This window comes from Borostomias antarcticus (genome assembly GCF_949987555.1).
Source record: "Borostomias antarcticus genome assembly, chromosome: 12".
Lineage (NCBI taxonomy): Eukaryota > Metazoa > Chordata > Actinopteri > Stomiiformes > Stomiidae > Borostomias > Borostomias antarcticus.
The window spans coordinates 21,946,612-21,969,199 of NC_140245.1; the positions used below are offsets into that span (position 1 = coordinate 21,946,612).

The window sequence follows — 22,588 nt, forward strand, 5'->3', positions numbered from 1 at the left end:
TGAACGGTTATAGGGAATGCGCAGTTTCGCGCTATGTACAGCCTATTATATGCACAGTTTCGCGCAATGTAGGCTATTATAAATAAGTATTATTCATTGGGGGGGCTTGGACTCGCTGGGACGGGTGGAGAGACGCATAGTCTACAGAGCCTCCCCAGACGCGACTTCATCCTCCAGTTGGCTGAAGAGCTGCGCGCTCTGGTGTCCAAACAGCCACCAAGCGGCCAAGCGGCACCCCTCGCAGTGTCCACAGAAGAACACCCCCCAAAAAAATACCTGCATGGTTATGACAAGCTGCAGCAAGAACAGAACTGTCTACCAATGCACAAAGTGTACCAAAGCTGTCTGTGGCAGTTGCACTGCCAAGGTGCAGAGATGTGCGAAGTGTATCTGAGCTGCCGCCTCAACCGTGCGTAAGAGCAGAGCGCATCAAGTCGTGTATAGCCTACAACTAGTGGCCCATAGCCAATAAAACGGCTTATTGTTTTATTCATAGCCTATATCAACTAGATAATTAGATAATTATTAATTTCATTAGATAATTATTAAACATCTAAGTTCTATGCTGCATCTGTGATCACAAGACGCATAGGCCTAGCCTACCATAAAAAGCGATCCGTTCTCATATATTAACTTATATATTAATTAGATACTTATTATGTATCTACGTTCTATGCTGCATCTGTAGGCCTAACCCTGTAACCCATTGTTGGTCAATTTTGACGATTGACAGCTCATTTGAAGCCTTAGAGCCTAAAGAATCGAATGATAGGCCTACTGGCCGGAAGACAGTAGGCCACATATTTCATATCAAAAATATCCACGGAGTGTCGACTACAATATTCCATTTCAGCAATTATGCACACGGGGTGTATATAAAATTGCCTGCCATGTAAATTCTGTTTACCGGTTTGTTTTACGTTGTTGCGTTCCGTTTTCTGTTCCGTTTTCTGTTCCGGGTGGGTTTTCGATTCGCTACACGGCGCCTGCCGAGTGAGCATTGGTATCTGGATCATTCTGATCAAAGTTGTCAGCTAAATGACTAATGAAATGCTGTTGTTCAAAGTAATAGCCTACACAACATTTCATTGACACAGGTGATACAGGTCCAAATGTTTGGAAATGTAGGTCAGTTTCCATAATGATTCATATCCAGCTGCATTATAGTATACAATACATATAAAGACAGAATTGCTGATTGGATGTCTACAGTTTCTTCAAATCGTATAGAGAGACATCTTGTTTACTGACAATGTGTTTGCTTTTTTTATTTACCATGTAACAGTGAGGATCCAAGTAGATTTGTGAGCAAGAGTGTTTGCCAACACTTTTTAGATGTCAGCTCCAGTATGACTAGTGACCCATGCCCGCAATAAAAATTCAGCAACAAGTCATGGCAGTGTTGTCTTTATACCACATCGCAATGATAACAGCTACACTAGCTCTGCATACATGGCACACATTATCCAAGCTGTGTTGTTTGTTGTGATGGACTTGGATACATAATTGTATTTTTCTGGCAAACCAGTCGTTGAAATGCTACAGTGTGATCATGGGTACCTTCCTTCATTACTAAGCGTTATTATACTATGTGACATAGTGTTAATATGTCTTTGACATAAACAAATGATAAGAAATGACATGTTCTACAATCTCTACTATTGCAATGCATCAGTCTGTGTAAAGCTGGCTGATGGTGTCAAGGTCCTGGCTACTAGCTGCCTATCGCCTCCCTCGGTCCTCACTCCAGCTCAGCTCCTCCCAGCAGGTATAGCTGGACGTTCATCTGGCAACTCTGGACACCTCCACGACAGAAAACAAACTGCAGTTCTCCTTCCTCCTCTGGGCTGGTTCCCTTAGGGGCATCACTTCTCCGACACTGCAGCTGAATAGTAGCCTACTTCCCTGAGCCATGACCATGAGGTTGTTGGAGTCAAATCTGAAGGCTGGTACACAGTCCATCTATAACATCAAAAACAATCTGTAGTTGGACCCAACAAGCACTGTGATAATAGCACCCAAGTCATTACTGCAGAGCGTTCATGCACATGTATATGGCTAATGTAAATGTAAAATAATGTAATGTAAATGGGAGATAGTTACAAAACCTCTACTCTCGAATACTGCATATGGGAAATAATAATGTACCTCCATATTGCAATAGACACTTTATAACATTTACAAACCATTAAGGCTAGAGGGAATAACGCGCTCCTCTCTGATCACAGGCATACTACTATAACATTAATAATGGAGGCAGGTGCTGAATGAGTAACGTTACTGCACAGGGAATACAGTTGTGACGTGATTTTAGCCAAATTTCTCTAGCCAAACTGTAAAGTAATGGAGCTAGCTAGATACAGCTACATAATATACCGAGTTGAATTCGCATAACGTGACCATCTCACGTTACCCAGTCTTGGTAGACACTTCGCTAGCCTAGGCAATGATGTAACGTTAGCTGGGAAGCTAGCTAGCTTGCAGTAAAAGCCGATACATCTAACCACGCAGATATTCATATTTTTTGTGCTATATTTACCATAGTCGTCTTCATTCTCTGAAGCGATGTATCGAAGTCATTCATTAAGCGAGTCGAAACAGACACACACACACACACACACACACAGACATACACGCTCTTCTCTAAACAGCGGCAGAGCATTCGGTGACGTCACGCGGAAGTGCGGTGGCAACCGCGATGGTATGCGCAAGCAGTTTCACATACAGCTGCGCTGGTTGGAACGAACGTGTATGTCTGTATGTGTGTGTGTGTGTATGTATGTAGGCTATGTTCGATCTCATACATACACACACACACACACACATACACACATACACGCCCCACTGAGCTCACAACTCACAACGCAAACAGTCATTCGGTCACGTGAGCTCCCCCATTCATTTAAAGCGCGATCGACTACCGCGCATGTGCGCATGTTTTGTAGTGAGCTCTGCTGGACGAACACGAACGTGTGTGTATGTCTGTATGTGTGTGTGTATGTATATACATACACACATACACACACACATACATACACGTTGTAAGTAAGCTTGAACAAGCAACCAAAGGGCACTTTTCACACCCCATAGAAAAGTGCCATTTTGGTTGCTTGTTCAAAGCTTACTTACAACGTGTATGTATGTGTGTGTGTATGTGTGTATGTACATACCTACACACACACATACAGACATACACACACGTTCGCGTTAACCAGCACAGCTCACTACAAAACATGCGCACATGCGCGATAGTTCGATCGCGCTTTAAATGAATGGGGGAGCTCACGTGACCGAATGACTGTTTGCGTTGTGAGTTGTGAGCTCAGTGGTGCGTGTATGTATGTATGTATGTGTGTCTGTGTGTCTGTCACGTGTACCACGAAGGGTTGCTTGTTCACACATTACAAGACCATGTGTGTATGTGTGTGTGTGTGTGTATGTATGAGATCGAACATAGCCTGCATACATACACACACACATACATTCATACATACACGTTCGCTCCAACCAGCGCAGCTGTATGTGAAAGTGTTGCTGCTGTTTTCACTCCGTGAAAGTGCGGGTATGTATGTGTGTGTGTCTGTTTCGACTCGCTTAATGAATGACTTTGATACATCGCTTCAGAGAATGAAGACGACTATGGTAAATATAGCACTAAAAATATTAATATCGGCGTATTGGCTTTTACTGCTAGCTAGCTAGCTTCCCAGCTAACGTTACATCATTGCCTAGGCTAGCGAAGTGTCTACCAAGAGTGTGGATAACGTTAGATGGTCACGTAATGCGAATTCAATTCGGTATATTATGTAGCTGTATCTAGCTAGCTCCATTACTTTACAGTTTAGCTAGAGAAGACCGGTGTATTGAACACGGTCAAACTCAGGCCTGCCAAGTCGGTGCTATTAAAATCACGTCACAACTGTATTCCCTGTGCAGTAACGTTACTCATTCAGCACCAGCCTCCATTATTAATGTTATAGTGTATGCCTGTGATCAGAGAGGAGCGCGTTATTCCCTCTAGCCTTAATGGTTTGTAAATGTTATAAAGTGTCTATTGCAATATGGAGGTACATTATTATTTTCCATATGCTGTATTCAAGAGTAGAGGTTTTGTAACTATCTCCCATTTACATTACATTATTTTACATTTACATTAGCCATATACATTTGCATGAACGCTCTGCAGCAATGACTTGGGGTGCTATTATCACAGTGCTTGTTGGGTCCAACTACAGATTGTTTTTGATGTTATAGATGGACTGTGTACCAGCCTTCAGATTTGACTCCAACAACCTCATGGTCATGGCTCAGGGAAGTACTATCCAGCTGCAGCGTCGGAGAAGTGATGCCCCTAAGGGAACAAGCCCAGAGGAGGAAGGAGAATTGCAGTTTGTTTTCTGTCGTGGAGTTGTCCCGAGTTGCCAGATGAATGTCCAGCTCTACCTGCTGGGAGGAGCTGAGCTGGAGTGAGGACCGAGGGAGGCGATAGGCAGCTAGTAGCCAGGACCTCGACACCATCAGCCAGCTTTACACAGACTGATGCATTGCAATAGTAGATTGTAGAACATGTCATTTCTTATCATTTGTTTCTGTCAAAGACATATTAACACTATGTCACATAGTATAATAACGCTTAGTAATGAAGGTAGGTACCCATGATCACGCTGTAGCATTTCAATGACTGGTTTGCCAGAAAAACACAATTATGTTTCCAAGTCCATCACAACAAACAACACAGCTTGGATAATGTGTGCCATGTATTTAGAGCTAGTGTAGCTGATATCATTGTGATGTGGTATAAAGACAACACTGCCACAACTTGTTGCTGAATTTGTATTGCGGGCAGGACCCGCTAGTCATCACTGGAGCTGACATCTAAAAAGTGTTGGCAAACGTGTCTCTTGCTCACAAATCTACTTGGATCCTCACTGTTACATGGTAGTTAAAAAAGCAAACACATTTGTCAGTAAACAAGTTGTCTCTGTTTACGATTTGAAGAAACTAGACATCCAATCAGCAATGCAAGTTTTATTAAGAATTATGCATACAGGAGGTATGTTCCAGTCGTAATTGATTTCTATGCAGATTGTCCAGACTGGTCTGTGGAGAGAAACAGAGTGTCAGCTTGCTAGATAGTGATTCATGTCTGAAGAGGCAACCTGGGAGTGGTTGAATGGCCTTACATCTCACCTGAGTGTTCAGCCATATATGCTTGGAGCATGCTCAAAGCCTCCAGGTATATGTCTACTCCGTAGACTTCACTCGTCCGGAAGGGGTCGATGTTCGACTGCAGCAGGTTCTTGTAGGTCACCGATAGAGCTGGGGGAAGAGCTGGAACCTCCACACGTTCCCGTGCATCAGGGGATGGAGCTGGCCCATTCCAGTCGATTTCGTAAATGGGGTAATCCATCTAATCCAAAACAATTACAGAGAAATTATAATTAGGGCGCTCCTTGTAGACATGTCCTACCCTTTAGAAAAAATGTCTAAAACATGCGTCTTGAAATGGGGATGCAAATCCCCACCAGTACATCTGACATCACTGTACATCTGACAACAAAAGAAGTTGTGTTGGCATCTTATGAACTATTTTTGCATGGCCACTCTTACCTCATCGGGTATCTGCTCCATATTGAGAAGCTGTCCAGCCACCCACAGCTGCTGGGGGGATTTGTTTCCCTCGGAAGACAGCGGATGTCTGTCCCACATTTGGCTGAACAGACGAAGATGCCAGTTCAGCCTTGGAAGCATCACGAAATGTAGGCAAAAGAGATGGGCGTCCTGGTCACGATCCATGGCTCCAATCTCCTCCAGGTGGCGGAAGGCAGCATAATAGTTGCCAACCACCACGCACCACAAGTCTCGCCACAGGCGTTCTATTCTCTGATTGTGGACAGACTTGCCAGTTATGACGCACCTTCAGTCTGAGTTGGGAGGAGAAGGGAGGGGTGGTGGAATATTAGTGTTTTACGGCACACTACGCAGTTGTGGGGTACAAAGCAAATGTACTATACATTTTTTTACTGACATGTTTAGTTTGCCAAGTGTTGCTGCAAAACATGATAATTTTGTGATGATGATTCAAAAACAGAAGAAAGGCAATATTTACCAGGTCCACGTTGTGGATGCCCCAGCATGTACCTCGCCACATCGACATTCTCTCCCCCTTTGTCAGTGCGGACACATGCAGGCAACCCATGGGCATCCACAGCTTCAATGAAGCACTCCAGAACGGTGGATGCCCTGTTGTTGTTGCTGGCCCTCAGGAACATGATCTTCTGGCTAAATCCATCAATCCCCCCATGTATTACAATTCTGCTGTGAATTGACAAAAAAATAAAAAACGGTAATGGATGCAATTTAAACTGAGAAAACTACAGCCCATCATAGCCATGTATTTTTTTCCCCAATACAAAAGTTTCACCATGTTCATTCATCATGAGAGAAAAGGATGGCAGGGCCCTTGATCTTCAAGATGAAAGCGCTTTCATTATTTTGTCTCAAGATTCACTCCAGTAATTCACCCCTGCCTCTGTGCCTATTGTACCTAATGAGGGTTAGGCTTACTCCATGACTCCATAGTCTCAGACTGACTAAGACAGCTTAAGCAATCCGACTTAAACCTACTCCTGGCATGCATGTAAGGCTAGTCTACTCAACAAGGTCCAATGTTTTTATAAGGGGGAAAGGCAGTGATGTTATATGCTCATGTTGTTTCAGCTTGACATGTGTCCCCAAGACCCATTAGTAATAACTTTAAATGTATAATAATATATTTTAATTCGCCAAGATGGCTCTTTTGTGTCAAGTTTTTTTTTGGGGAAAAAAAATTCACTGTATTGTGTCATTTTTAAGTCATGTGAAATCAGAGGACTTGAAAGGGAATTCATGCAAAATTGTTCAAATCTGATATTGGCATCTTACTGGATTAATTTATGGTATCCATCGAGATGCCAGAGGGACAGAGGGGCTGGTACGGAGTATGGTCGTCTTGGGGTGGTATATATTTGAAGACCACGCAGCACAGTCCCAAACCGGATCTACTGCTCTGAGTGCCTCCCTTATTCGCTGCTGCTGCACCCTAAAAACACATGGAAAGGTGTTCAACAGCACATGGTCAGTGAAGTAAATAATAAGATAATAATTTGTCTAGGCGGCTCAATGAGAAGAATTCACTATACAATCACTCACCTGTGACCAATGGACATGAGGTAACCGCTGACAATCTTGGAGCCAATGTTCGGGCAGTTGGCTATTGCTTCCAACACCTTTTGCTGAAGTTCCTGGTCACTCATACCACTGTACGTGTGGCGCACAGACAGGCCATACTCGGTCATTCTTCGCCTAATGGTGCGGACACTTAGAGGGAAGATTTGTGCAATTTCTCTAACTTTAAAGTTTTGCTCCAGGAGGTATTCGAGTTGCTCTTGTGTGACAACCGAAAAGATGTCCCTCTTTGAACAGGAACAGTCACATTTAGGTTCTCCAGTTTCTCCAGGGCTGTGTGCAATTGGGAGAAGATTTCCTCTTCGTGCTGTAGTGTTCCTGTGGTAGCAAATCTTGAAAGAATATGGATGATGTTCTCCAGGCGATATTGAAAATTATCGAGATCTGTAGGCGATTGCTGAAGCTGCTCATCCAATCTGTTCAATAGTTCTCCAATTTCTTCCAATATCTCTGTCGGTATCGGCATCTGTTGACTTCAAAAGAATCAGAAATAATAGGAGGTTAATGTTACAGTTTTGATTAGAAATAAGGACTGGGGTGTTGTCCCGTCTCTAATTCAAGTTACTACAGACAAATATATTGTTGCAATGAAAGCCTTTTGTATGGGATGGGGGTGGTCAGGGTTTCCCCTACAAAAACGAACCAAACAACTGGTCGCTCTAAAAGCTATAATGTGGGTTTGATACCTTTTGAAATGGACTCTTGAGTTAAATACAACAGATTGAAAGAGAAGGGCCATGTCCACCCATTGTAACTCACCCAGCCATTGCTAGCGTCGCAGTCCAATAGCAGACACCGTAGAAGTCACTCACTTGAAGCCTGTCCTTGGTGGTGTGTTACAGACCCTAGGAATGAGTAACCATAACCAGTTAGAAAGTTGTAGGCCCACAATCATCAAACAGCCCATAATCATATTAATACACAACGTTCTGAGCTGTTGTTTGTTTAGTTTGGGGCAAATGTCAATCACATTTACTGTATGCTGCACATTCATTTTACTTCCCTCAACACAGATGGTTTTTAGTCGGGGTTTTCAAATACTGTAGTGGTATATGATTTAGGTTGTAAACTGTCAGCCCAGTAGAGGGCGCTCCTACGCTGTCCTTCGTGCCAGCAGCAAGTCACTAGTCTGCTTACAGGAAGTGAATTTGCGAAAGGCATGGATGTATTAATACAACTGGATACAGCCACTCCTTTCACTGACCGCTATCAAAAGTGAAGGCCTATTGTGTCGCATGCATTGTGGGGGAGCTCGCTAGCAAACACTACAACAGCGCCGTGTTAATATGTGTCAATGACGAATGTACTTTGAATAAAGCACATAATCTTTATAATCCAGTCTACAAACTTTGCCAATGTGAACACATAATAAAATGGAAGCGATTATACAGACTAGGATAGTTTACGTTGCTATTAGCGCTAGCTAACTAACTTAACTTATAGTCGCTGTGCACACAGCGGTGTGTAACATTAGCTAGCCTAAAAGACAAGTCGTGAAAATGATCTTGTATTATATCGACATTAACGTTCAATCGCATCTTACCTTATGCTTTTTGAGTGTATTCTTACTGCGGCAAGTCGTTCCAAACAAGATACTTGACAAACCTCCAAGGTTCGAGTCAGACGCTAGGTGAAGAGGTTAAGTGGTGGAAAAACAAACCTTGTTACCGCCCACTTCCGGCCAATTACAACCTTTCAGGGGTGAAACCACAAAAAAAAAAAAAGTTTAGTGTTTATAGACTGTAGGCCTACAATATAGTACCAGGGTGTTTTTATAATTCATTCTTGGAAGAGCCAGTCCTTGACCGTACTGCATATATGCATCCTAGAAACAACTTATGTATAATTCTGAAAAACAACAAGCCTCTATTACTTAGCATGTAGAGGCAAAAAGATGTGGCTGGACACTCACAGACAGGGATTTCTGTGGAGGTTTTGGATCAATTGGTCCACATGCTAAAACAGGAAAACACTGAGTTAACAGTATACGAATTAAAGCAAATTGGGCCCAAAGGGATTAAAAGAAGCAAAACTGGGAATAATATAGATTATTCAAATAACCTTAATTCATTCAATTACTATAAGCATTGTATTTTGCATTTTGAGGAACGGGAGGATAGTCTAATAAATCAACATTAAAGACTTGAAAATCGAATAAAAATATGAGTGTTTTTACTTGGTTCTCCGCATCACCCAGAGCCTGCACAAAGCTGCAGGTAGACTAATAAAACGCAAGCCAGTGCATAGCCTACAGTCTATGACTAAATGCACAAGGCAAAATATGGCTCAAGCAGCTGTCATTCTGAAAATGTTCATATGATATCGGGGAAAGCCAAAGAGGGCTTTGTCGGTTTGTAAAAAGTCTTCTTAAGAATCTCTCGCTGTTCGCGCACAGCAGATTATTGTTTAATTCGCACACTGAAGTTCCATATAGAATCTTAACGTCCATAGGCCTATACCTTTTTCCAAGTGAATTGATCGGTCAGCGGGCAGTGCTTCATAAGTTTTGATCCATAATCTGGAACTTAACCTGCCCCGGAGCAGGTTAGCTCGGCAGCATAAGTTACCACAGTGATATAGCACGGTGAAAAGTGAACCACCTTCGTAATACGGATAAACCAATCTTGAACCTGAAGTTATCGCTCTAACACTGTAATCCTGTTTCGTAGTACAGGGCTCAGGATTACAGAATCTAGATTTGAACTGAGGTCTTTGGATATATTGACCGGGATCATACCACTTGTATTTTGACCCCTCACCATTATTTTTATTTATTTTGATATTCTTCAATTTGCCTTCAGCACGAGATTATGTTTTAGTCACTTGTTTAAGACAAAAGATGCATTTGAGAATTCACTATAAAAGCAATTAAAGTTGCTTTGGATAAAAGTGTCAGCTAAATGACTAATGAAATGCCTATGTTGTTCAAAGTAATAGAATTTGGAAATGAAAGTCAGTTTCCATAATGATTCATATCCAGCTGCATTATGGAATAGGCTACATATAAAGCCAGAATTGCATGATTTGAGCAGGTCATAACCATCAGTCTGATCTAACTATTGCTTAAGTTATTTTGTTAAGCACGTGTGTCATGTATTATTCTCCCTGAAAAAAAAGTCACACACAAAGTTTTGTCACCACACACACACATTTTTTTTATCATGATGATAATAGTAATAATATTTAGTAAAATTATTTTGCGTTACATATAACTGGGAATTGGTTGGGTCTAGTGATCATTTGGAATATCTATATGTGATGAAGGTGCGTGAGGGAGTGAAGCCACGGTCAGTATTTGTGCTTTGTGTAGGCCTAATATTAAAATGTATTTTGTTTGATTTTGTACGGCATCTTTTATGATGAGAATTAATGTAGCCTAGGCTATCTTTTGTTATCTGACATTCCAGGTTGCACAATCTGTTCAGTTTTCCAGTAAAGTTATGAAAACTAATTGAATGGTGCCAGTATCCCTCTGTCCAGCCTGACGGTCGGCATAGTACACCGTGCCATGTGTCCTACATCTCTCTACATCCACCTTGAATCCATGCTTGATCCACCCTTGCAGTATCAGGATAATCCACCTTGGACTTTTTAAATAACCCAAAACAGCATTTCATCAGGGTTCTGGGTATAGGCCTACCATATCCCAACTTTACTAATGTAGGATCAGGATCAAACGTCCTGGTTTTAAATACCCAATTTTGAGATTTAATCCTATCCAGACCATTCTGATCCAGATTAAATATTTTGATTTATGGTCAAAAACGTTGACTTTTGGTTATGGCCGAAGATCAATGGTTGTTCAACGTTAAATGTTGAAAGGATGTCATAAAATTAACATTGTAGGCTATTAGTGGTTTCATCAATATTTCAACATTGATTCAATATTCAATATTCAATTCCCCCTAACAATATTTCAATGTTGCTTCACTCCTAATTTGCTATCTGGAACATATCTTTATTTGAACACTTTTTAGGCCTGTCATGAATAGGCCTGCGCCTAACCTATAACTTAAAAATATATATTAAAAAAAAAAAATCTAAAAGAAAAAAAAGAAAATAATAATAATAATAATACATGAAACATGAAAAAGAAAATATTATTATTGGAGACATTTTAGTATTTTTTATTTTAATTGGCCTACAATAATGCTCAATCGGGAGGGCTGTGTTCACACCGGGCGCGGCGAGAAAATTCGCGCCGCGGGATCAATGAACTTTTGCGCGGCGAATCCTGGCCGCTGCGCCGTCGAGTTCTGCGATTCGCGCCGCCCGTGCCGCCTGCCGCCCAGTTCGCGCGAATTGTATCGACTTTCTTTGTGAACGCACCGCAGGAAAAATTCGCGCCCATTGGCTCGCGAGGCCCAGATTTCCCCAGTCTCTTTGGCGCGCTCGCAGTTGCTTCTCGCCATTGTGAAGAACAAGCCAGCTACAGAATGGCAGCTCAAAGGTAAGTAGCCTAGCATGTAATTTCTTACATATTATTTCGGACTCATAATAAATGTGGAAGACCGTCACGTGTCAATTCTAAGAGATCAGTTCAGGTATACCTAATACATCTCATATTAATTTTGCTATTTTATCGAAATATAACTAACTCCAGCTATAGCCTATAACTAGAGCACATAGGCCGCCTATTGGCTAGCTTAGGCCGATTTGATAGGTTATTATATATTATACATATCCAATGTATCAGCCGATAGCAATTTAAAAATGTGTGTGTGCTTATGAGTGAAACAGTTAAAAACATTGTGATTAATCCAGGTTCTATTAGCCTAATATTTACTGGACAGGGCTAGCCTATTAATTAGGCCGATAGAAGAGTCCCGCGCCCATAAACTTTCTACCGCCTGATTAACCGGTGATGAACTTTCCCGCTCTGTGACGTAGAACACATGATTAATCACTTTCTCCTGTTGGCCTTGCCCAATACTCCCGGTTTTCGTGGGAGACTCCGGAATTTTCATTAAGCACGGTGGTCGCAGTCATGCGCAACACATGCTTCATCAAGGATGGTGCTACAGGCAGCAAGGCATTGCACTTACAACTACAATAAGCATGTGTAGATGGCCAAGAGGGCAGGTGCATGCACCTAGACTCCATGGTGCAGATTGAAATGTGCTGGAGCAGTACAACTCTATCTTATTTGAAATGGATGTATAGCAGTGGTGGCTAGTGACTCAAAAAACTGAGGAGGACAGGAGGAAGAGAGGCGAACCGCCCATGGGCGCGGGGGGCACTTTCCCTCAGTCAATTATTATTTGAAATATCAGCTTTAAAGTGGATTTAGTCAATTTTAGCATATGAAAAACTCAATAACACTTTCTTTAACTACATGCAGCATTTATTTATCATATTCATGATCAAATATTACAAAACAACGATAAAACATTGTAAGCAATAGTTGTAATGTATTGATTGTACTCTTCTCTAAAGAGAGAAAATAATTGATATTGGTGAGGTGCTGGAGAGGTTAGGTGATATATGAAAAATGTTTTTGATTAAGGGACACTGAGATATGCTGGCTCAAAAAACAGTTTGTTGGCAAATAGATTTGACAACTGGACAATGGAATACGTTGCACAGCAAATGCAGTATCCAACAGTTCGCTCATGGCTAGCTAGCAATGGTAAAGCTATGGCTACTAGCTATTAGTTCATTTGGGTTGCTGTCAAAGCTGCCACTCTTATGTTGCTATAACCTACAATTATCAGAACAATATGAATATGAACATTCAGTTGAAAGTTTTCCATCCATCACTGGATGAGGAATAAGCACCGCAAAGCGATCAATTCTCACGCAAGCAGGAGCCAGGCTGTGGATTTCCCGATCCGGTGTTGCGACCCAGTCTCTAGAAATGTTTCGGACGAGTTGCCGACAGTTTGCGCCTCCAGCCAATCAGCAGCCTGCCTATGCCGTAGCCTCACGTGCACCTCGTAGCTAACGTTACCGGCTATAGCCAGCCAGTGGAACTGTCGCGTTCAGACGGCTCTAGCTCAAAAAGTATTTATGTCAGCTTAGATATTTAGATGGCTAGAATCAAGACAAATAGACGAACAGTTTGAAGTATAATATGTCCCATAATACTTTCGGATGTATTATATTATGGAGCTACGAACACACAAAAAGTCTCCAATGGCACAGGGAAGAGAAACACAGACATCAACGCCGAGTCAATCGGCCTTCACTGTGGTAAATTTGGAATCTGGAATGTGATTGAACTAACAAAATGTCAATATCTGAATCCTGTTCAGACAGGGCCGGTGTACTGTCCTCAATTGCGGTAATTTTTCAGCGTTTTGGCCAATCACAAATTAGCAAGAAAAAAAGGCATTACATTGATTTAAGAGAAAAGAACCCGCCCTAAGGGAGGCTAGCCTCCCTTCCATAGATATCTATGGGTCCTCCAGCTGCATGTTATAGATGTCACTGTTGGAGCTTTACAATTTCAATAATGGGTTTTTATCCATAGGGAAAACCTGCTTTATGAACAAAACTGAGATAATATTAATTATGAATAAATAAATTCATATATTTCTATTTTAATCCCTCTCTTCTCTCCAAAAACTGAGAAGGACTGTCCTCCCCTGCCACAATGGACGAGCCTCCAATGATGTATAGGCTACAAGCTATATTGCCCACTCAATTTCATTGAATGGGCAATAAATTGAAATTTCATTTAAATTCCCCATTCAATAAAAGTATTGTAGGCCTACATAAATCCTGTTGCAGTTGGCTTTTCATCTTTAAAAGTTGGTAGGACGTAGGAAACGTCTCAACCCCCCGCCACCCCCCCTGGAATTTGGTTTTGAACCTATTTCTGAGGTTTCAAGGTAGGCAAGTCTAGCCTGGCGAGACTATCCTGACCTCGCAAGCTCATATTCAATTTCGCACAGGTCAGTCTGGGCGCGAGACCATTGACGTTCACTATTAGTCACTAAAAATTTACCAAGGCGAATCCCACCAGTTTATTATGGGGTGATTTGGATTGTTTTTCGGTCTTTCCAATTGCGTGAAGAGGCATTTTGAGCGACGGCCGTTGATATCGCCCCTTCATAGTAGCAAATGAACATGGAGGGTCCAGACCCTTTCACAGCTTGAGAATTTTGGTCTGGCAAAGCCAGGCTATGGCAAGTATGCCTGTAAGACAGGAATTAAAGCTTCACTGCTAATTTCAGGAAGTAGAGGAGCTATGCAATTATCCAAGTAGTTTGTGTAGGATTGTATCCATCTTTGAGAGCCGTAGGGTTTGCATGTTTTAGCTTATCTAGAAAGAGAAGAGTTGCATGACTCATCACTGCAGTACTAGTGAAGTTGCAGTAGCCTTGTCATGACTACAACAAAACTTTTTATCAAACATGGATCGATTGATTTGATTGACATGTCAGAACTGTCTTGATTTTTGTTTGTGTTCTATTCACAGCGATGAATTGCGCCAGGTTTCGCAACTCCTTCAAAATGTGATTTGCCTGCTTAATCAGCAACCAACCAGCCAACCATCTACGTCCCCCGCCAACCCCTCTTCAGTGACCACTGCCAACCCCACTCCCGATGGCCCAGTCACTCCCACTCCAGTCACACCTGCCAATCCCTTGCCTGCCCTTACCCCTACCCACTCCCATCCTATTCAGAATATATGTTCTTACCCCTCAACCTCTTCTCCTGCCCTCACCCAATTCCACCCCTCTCAGATCAATACTCAGCATCCACCAACGAGAGCCAGTGCACAGAACACTCTGTCTAGGCTTTTCAGCCCCTACCCTAGGCCAAGACGGGGGGGGGGGGCACCAAGTACTCAGAGTACCCTGGGAACATCCTTTCATCTGCTGTGCGCAGACCCTGACCGATAAGTCGCCCACAGCAGATGAAAGGATGGAGCTAGAACGCTTTGGACTTGGCCTGAAAATGCTGACCTTTGCAAGTTCCCAGGAGGTGCAAGATAAAATTACTGAAGCCTTTCCTGCTCTACAAAATGCGGGGGGCTTCGTAATCAAGAGGACCAGCAAAGGCAGGCATCTATATGATGTTCCAATGCCTGAAGGGGGCTACACGGCTTTCTATCTTAAAAGATGCCAAGCAAGGGCTGTGGCCTATGTAGTCCCCCTTCAAGAAAGCCTGGCTTGTCCTACAACTGTAAGTACTGAAAATATATAATATACCACAAAAAGACTATCAGAATTGTATGTCAATGTTCAATCATAAGTGGGAATGAAAGATTAACATTTGTAGTACTCTTTAGGACGAAAGTGGTTTGCAAGACAATTGTAGGAAGTGTGGTCAACAGTTCCAAGTTCATCTCCTTGGGAGCCATGTTTTGGAATGCCAAAGGTCAGCCTCTTGTCAATCTATTTATGTGGTGTAACAGTCTGCAAAAATCAAGAAATAATCAATTCATTGTACAGGTCCTTTATGAATCATTGTTCCCTGTTTCTATCAGGGCTTAAAAACGAAATAATTTTTCAATCGGTTCGCTCCGAGCAGAACCAGCATATTTAACGTTTCCGTTCTCGTGTTCCGCCACCAACATAGCGTTCCTGAATCGGTTAAGAACGAAAAATAACGTTCCGTTCACCGTTCCGAGGGTGTTAGCCTATTAAAGGATTAACATGGTAATTCAATATAACACTTTCCAGATATCTTTAGGCAACAACAAAACAAATGTGTTTAACTATTTCAGAATTCATCCATAAAAATTATTTTAAAATATGTTTTTATAGGTCTGAATCTGCCACTCAAAAAGTTCACTCACTCAAAACTGGGCGTGATTCATTACAACTGATTGACAGTTCTCCGAGCAAATGACCAACTGGAATCATTATGATTGACAGACGTGTGCCCCGTTACCATAGCTACCACCGCTCCGAGCTAGACAACACGAGCTAGATCGCACAACAGCCAGATCAATAGCCATTTTTCTAGCTGCTAACCAGGGGCATTTACAAAGTCCTTAATATTATATTAACCCCCAAACATTATAAAGATACACGCTACCTAACAGGCCGTATCCTCGAATTTGCATTAGGCCTATTTGGGAAAAGTACGATAAAAGTATAACGACGACACGTCTCCCCCACGACACAGAGGAAAAAGCACCCTGCAGCCGGCCACGCAAGCTTGGAGGCTTGGGCTATTAGACTAACGTTATAGCTTTCAGCCAGCTATGAACAGTACCTATTTAGTCAAATAATTGCAATTGTGGGTCTTGCCAGAAGACAGATCATTTGCGCTGTGAAACCGACATAACATCCGCATTGTTCACCAGTCTAACGTTATTTATCTTAGTAGGTGTCCAACAAAGCCAGTTGAACACTGAAACGTTACTGTTCTGGGTTCAACATCTGTCAGTTGTGGTGATGTAAGGAATCGAGCGGAATACCACTGCAATAACTGATTATTGGTCAGATCAATTAAATCATTATAGCTCATTTCACATACAAAGGCAACACAATACATTTTGCAGAAAGGGGCTGGGGATGTAGCCTACATATAGGCTAGCCTACTGATCCTACTAATATGTGGCAGACTGCATGCGTAGCGCAGCGATTCAACATAATCGATGAGTTTGGAGACAGAGGGCCGTGCACCACGACTCCGTGAGCGCAGCGGTCAAGGGGTATAGCCTACTCCGGAGTCTGGAGACTAACAGGTCATGCAGTCAATAGATCTTGTTTTGAATGTTATTGTAATGCCCTCTGGTTATAATAGAATATCGCTACTGGAGCTGTTTAATCCCAAAATGCGCAATGCTTCCTGAAGTTGGGTCGGATCGAGGTGCTGGGATGATCAACATTATGTGGAGCAGATGCCACAGTGATGATAAGCCTTACACAACTTTCAGAATGTTTTGCAGAATTACAATTATTTGGAGTTGTAAATTATGAAAGGAACATAATAACTTGACTTAATATCTTCACCTCCACCCACCCTGAAATGTAGTCATAATTTTAGCACAGTAGCCTCTATATGCGCATCACAACGCTGCAATACAAGACCTTAGGACAAACGATTCAGTACACAGCAGGTGTGTTTGATCAAGTTAAGATCTCAATGTGAGAATAAATAAATGACAAAAACCCGCACGGGTAGGACTACGTCTTTATTTTCCGAGGTAATTGTTGCGCATACAACATGACATTCAATTAAGACATAGGCTACTTTCTCATAAAACAGGGCGGTGTTGTAACATTTATAATATCATTAGGTGACATTGGCTGCAACCTGTCCTCCAGGACCTGCACACCTCCAGAGCCCTGAAGAGACCTGGACCTCCCGAGTCCCAGTATTGGAAATGTAGTGATCTGGCTACAAGAAAAGGGGGCAAATTATAAAAGCGATTAGTAATAGCATCGTTATTTTGCATATGCAAAACAGCAGTAATAGCATCGTTATTTTGCATATGCAAAACAGCATAAATTACAACAATAGGCTATTTATCAGTAAGTCTACATTATATCGAATTAAGTTTGAGCGAGAGATAATCGGGAGATTCTTGTGGAGACAAACTGACTTATATCCAACTTTGACTTCGTAACGTTGCCTATTGTATTGGCCTATACAACAAAGCACGCTCACAACAGTTATGGTAGGCTATCGCTTCGGAAACCTTACAGCACAGTTTGCACCTGGTGCAAGTAGATTTTATGCCAGGGAAGAGTACAGTATGGTGCGCTGTGTTTCTGCCATTGCACTGGAGGGCTAACGTTACCAAAAGCAAATGCATTGAGAGCTAACGTTAGCATGCTAGGATAATTAACACAGCTAGCTGACATTCCAAACATTAGGCTAGCTAACGTCAACATGCTGGATAAAGACAGATAGCTAGCTGGATCAGACAGCTTTTTAAAAACTGTTGCCAATTACAGCTAACGTTATGGTTCGTTTATCTAACATTAGCTAGGTTGGCTACTCAGACACGGAGATCATGGTAAAAACTTCCCAATATGTATTACAACCACAAATACAATTAGGCCTATAAAACGTACAAATTATATAAAATTAAGAGACTGCAACTATTCAATTATTCTCAAGATGAGAAAGGGTTCAGAGCTGCCTTACCATGTTGGATAGATGGTGAAAAGGCAGACAGATAGCAGGTGCTGGAGCCTGACAGGTTTCTGTTGGAGGCGGTGCAGGGGAGTGGAGGCGGGATTTTCAAACTTTAGGGTGACGTCAACAAAGGGAAAAACGTCACGAATTCGGAGTATTTTTACCCCGAGTCAAATTGGACTGAAAATGTTACGCTTCCAGTTTCTCAAAAACGACAAAACGGATATATTTAATGTTTTTATTGTGTTTCTTCAATGTCCTATTGTGCAAATAGCACGTTCAAACTGAAAATTACCATGTTAATCCTTTAAGACTCTATAGGCCTACAGTATTTCTTGTAAGGTAGGCTATAACCTAATCAACAAGTCTAGGGTTGTGGTGGCCTTATTGCCAACAATATTAGCCTTGGTGATGTGTGCTGTAGTGTAGCCTTGTTGATTATTTTACAAGAAATACGCAACATTAGTCCTATTCCCGTATGCCCTAAATCCACACCGTAAACTATGCACAGGTCTATCTTAAGTCATCATCATAGCTCATCATCCTTTTAAAAATATGTGACCGCCGCTGGTAATTTGGTCCTCAACTAGGCATTTTCAGTTTTCAGTTTTTTACAGATTATGAAAGTGCAGATTGTAAGCTTTCAAATGAGGTCTCATACATTGAAATCTGAACATATTTGAAGAAGATATGCTTATTTGAATGCTAGTACTGCCAAATCAACTTAGCTGAGAAATCTCCCTCCAAAGTTCTCCAACATTTTCACACCTCTGACTGCCAGGTAATGGGCGTGAACAATGGCCTGGTAACCCCTCCCCCAGCCACTCCCCCACTGGACGATCTGTCATTATCTGTCAGAGTGGCTGTCAACTTGGGGTATTAACTGAGAGTGGCTGCCAAGTGAGGTGCTCTCTCACTGATGACCCCACACTCTGAGTCAGTATTAATCTTGTGTTGTGAATGCAGTTAAGAACAATATAAAATGAAGTTCAAATTTAACGTTCTTTATTGTCACATACATGATATAAAGTACAAGCATAAGTAGTTAAGTGTACAAAAAAAGGCAACTGTCTAAGTGTTAAAGTGTACAGTCAGTTGTCTGTTTTATAGACAAGGTGCATAGTGTTCATTGTGATCAAGTGTACAACAAAAGTAATCACAGTCCCCAGCTCAATACTCAAGGTAATAACAACAGTACTAAGCTCAGTATTCAATATTCTAACAATGCAGTCTGTGCAAGTGTGGGCAAGTCTGTGCAAGAGAACAAGCAACGCTTCAGTATACAAACAGGAAAACAGGAAAGGCTGTGGCCTTTCTCCTGCAGTGCTGTCCGTCCTGATGATCTGCAGTGAATCTACAAGCGGACAGTCTTGTTCTGAGCTGCTGTGGAGTTTGGCGGGGGACATGTGACGTCTCGTCCCTCATCAGAACAGAACTCTCTGATCTTGTCAAAGAGATACGTCTGTCTGGCCATGTCCAGTCCGGGTGGGGCTTGCACAAGAAGACCTTCTCTGGGGGGCAGGACATCAGGCTGGCGCAGCAGCTGAAACTCGACTGCCGGTGCATCACGGTGTTCTCTGGCCACAACCATGCCAGGTCTCTCAGCATCAAAACTGCAATAGAATAGAAGGAAGAAAGTACATTCAACTATTGCCCACAGTACTGGCACTCCATATAGATAAAATAGTACCAGAAGGTTTTGATTAAATAGACTAGCTAATGCATGATAGGATGAACGTATTCTCACCTGTTGTGCAAAATCAAAGCTGTAGTGCATAGTGATCTTCTTGCTGGCTGGTATGGAGGGGCCAAGGGAGAGCTGCAAATCCTCACCTTTTTGCTCATCCTGTAACCAAAACAAAAAACAAAGGTGTCAGACTACCATAGCTCTCATGCTCTCTCATTCTGTTTCTCTCTATAATATAGCTACCTAGCTCGATATTAGCTGCCACGCTGGCTAGTTTAGGAACAAAGGGCTAGCTCAGCTAACTAGCATGTTGGCTAACGTTAGCTAGCTAGCCTTTGTTAGTTTGTTATGCTAGCTAGACTTAGTCACTTGTTTAGAAAGGAGCTACTGCTAAACGACTAACGTTAATGTAATGTAAACAGCACAGATAGTATAAAGATCAGCTTACCCCAAAGCAAAGCAGAATGCTTGGCGGTGGTGTGAATCTGGTACCTCGTTCGCTTGGTAGCAACTGGCTTTGCTGATACAGTCATCTCTGTATCACAGGACATCAAGAATAAAACTCTGTGTACGAACGAGTCCTGCTCTGCTGGAGTTTTAGCTGCTCTTAAAACTCTTTCCATGTCCTGGATGCCATCCCCGTCTTCTCTTTAGCAAAAGCTGTAGCATCCATGGTTTAACTTGGGACTGAATGTAAACACCGGCGTGTTGGGGAAGGGTGGGGGGCGGAGAACCCGGAAGCAATATCCAATGAAACCAAATCATGCTAATCGATCTGCCCGCCCCCAAGCCCGGCTCGAAATCAGCTAAAAACGAGCTTAGTTTGCAGACTAATTAAACGTATTTCGTGACCCTAAAACTGTTGTCTGTTATAGTAAGTAGTTCTTCACAACTTCAACTTTGGTAATACCCAAAAAAACAAAAAACGAAAAAAAAAGTTTTTTTATATATTTTGCCCTCTAGCGCATTTCGGGGTTTGCCGAGTTGCGGACCAAATCACCAGCCGCTGTCACATATTCAAGATATATCTCATTCAAGATCATTCAAATAACAAAATATTGTGTATATTGTGCATGTGAAGGCACTCACTGTCAAACCTGCCGCTATCTATGCACAAGATAGTTAATGTCCGGATATGATTGGCAATGAGTGATCTTTACTCATGGCGACTATGTCAATTTTGTATGGATCCACAAGTCGATCAAGCTTATTTTTTCTTTGTATCGTGCTGAAGCCATAAAGCCTACTGCGCTCAGACTTGGCTACATTAGCTGGTGCCCCGTCTTCAAATGTACTTCCGGGGTTTACGAGTAGCCTACCAGTTGAATGCGTTCCAGAAACAAAACGCAAAACCCCCACGTTCACCACATCTTTACTAACAAATATATTTACAATACTGTTATTTTGCGCATTTGACCTAACAGCCACCACGTCTTGACCCGACGTCAGTTACCGAGATAGATAGGCTACTGTAGGCCTAGATATAGGTGTTCGTAATAATTAAATTACATCCAGATGGCGAAAACATGTGTTTGAGAACAAGGTAATAATAACAATTAAACGTTATTTGTATAGCACCTTTCATACAGATAAATTCAGCTCAAAGTGCTTTACAACAGAGCATTTAAATTAAAGAATGTGAAACTTAATGATGCTTCATTCGTAGACTATAGGAGAAAAACAGAGCCCAGCCTGCTAAATCTACTCAAAGACGCCACCTGGCGGTGGTGCATCACTAAAACGAAATAACACCCATCTGAAATACCACGAGATTTCCAATGGGATTTCCCTGCCAAATACCGCGACGTGAAATGCTGCAGCATGTGACATTTCTAACTTCCCACATCTGTAGGTCTGCAGTGCCCTCACTCTCACGGATGACTCCATCGCCCCAGGTAACTCAGCCTACCACAGGATCACACAGTGATGCCAATTAGAAGTACTTTCGGCAGGAGCAGCAGCAGCTGAAAAGCCCCCACAGGTCCCGGAGCACAGAGCTTAACGCTATTCACCGAAAGCGCTCACGAAGAGGGATTTGTACTGGCAGTGGGCGGTGCACCACTCTAAAAAGTAGAGAAGGGCTTTGACTATAGGGTCGGCCATTAGGAGATATACTGCAGGTGGACCACTCCTCAGGTTCTATCTTTTTCTTACACTTACTAACAGAATCACTCACAGAATCACAATCATTCACGTCACTCTAAATGTAATAAAATTGAAAAAATCTTTGGGTTTTTTATTTTTTTTATTTGCAAAGCTGAAGGTGTATTTAAATCCCTTCACACCAAACGGTGATGGCGTTTATCGCCGGCGGTAGCCCCGCCCCCTTCCTCCGCGCCGACCGCATCTGGTTCCGCCTCTGAGGCCGGGCTCCTGGTGGACTGGCTGGGCGGAGGGCGAGCGAACGCTCTCTTCCAGGAGGGCTCTCTTCTTTCTTCTGCTTTCCTCCTTTCTTTCTTTCCTCATTCGCTGAGGAAGAGGGGGGAAAAAAACAGCATAAACACCGGGCAAGTCCACCATGTCTGATTTCTATGACCCAAGTGAAAATGCCAACATGTACACTCTCACACTGTTGTGGTGCTGGGAGTAAATCCCCTTAAAAGTTTCAAATGAAGAATAACGTACTCC

The 22,588-nt window shown here is 42.3% G+C and overlaps 1 protein-coding gene across 1 annotated transcript in view; it reads left to right on the top strand.

Moving 5' to 3' along the window:
- plcb1 (phospholipase C beta 1) overlaps positions 1–21,887 on the top strand; it is a gene marked incomplete at both ends in the record, with an annotated part of 64,838 nt that extends 42,951 nt beyond the window's left edge. Inside the window, one exon of the mRNA XM_084446492.1 lies at positions 21,813–21,887. Within this exon, the coding sequence (XP_084302618.1) occupies positions 21,813–21,887 (75 nt within the window). The remainder of the gene's footprint in view (positions 1–21,812) is intronic.
- Positions 21,888–22,588: the final 701 nt, after the last annotated feature.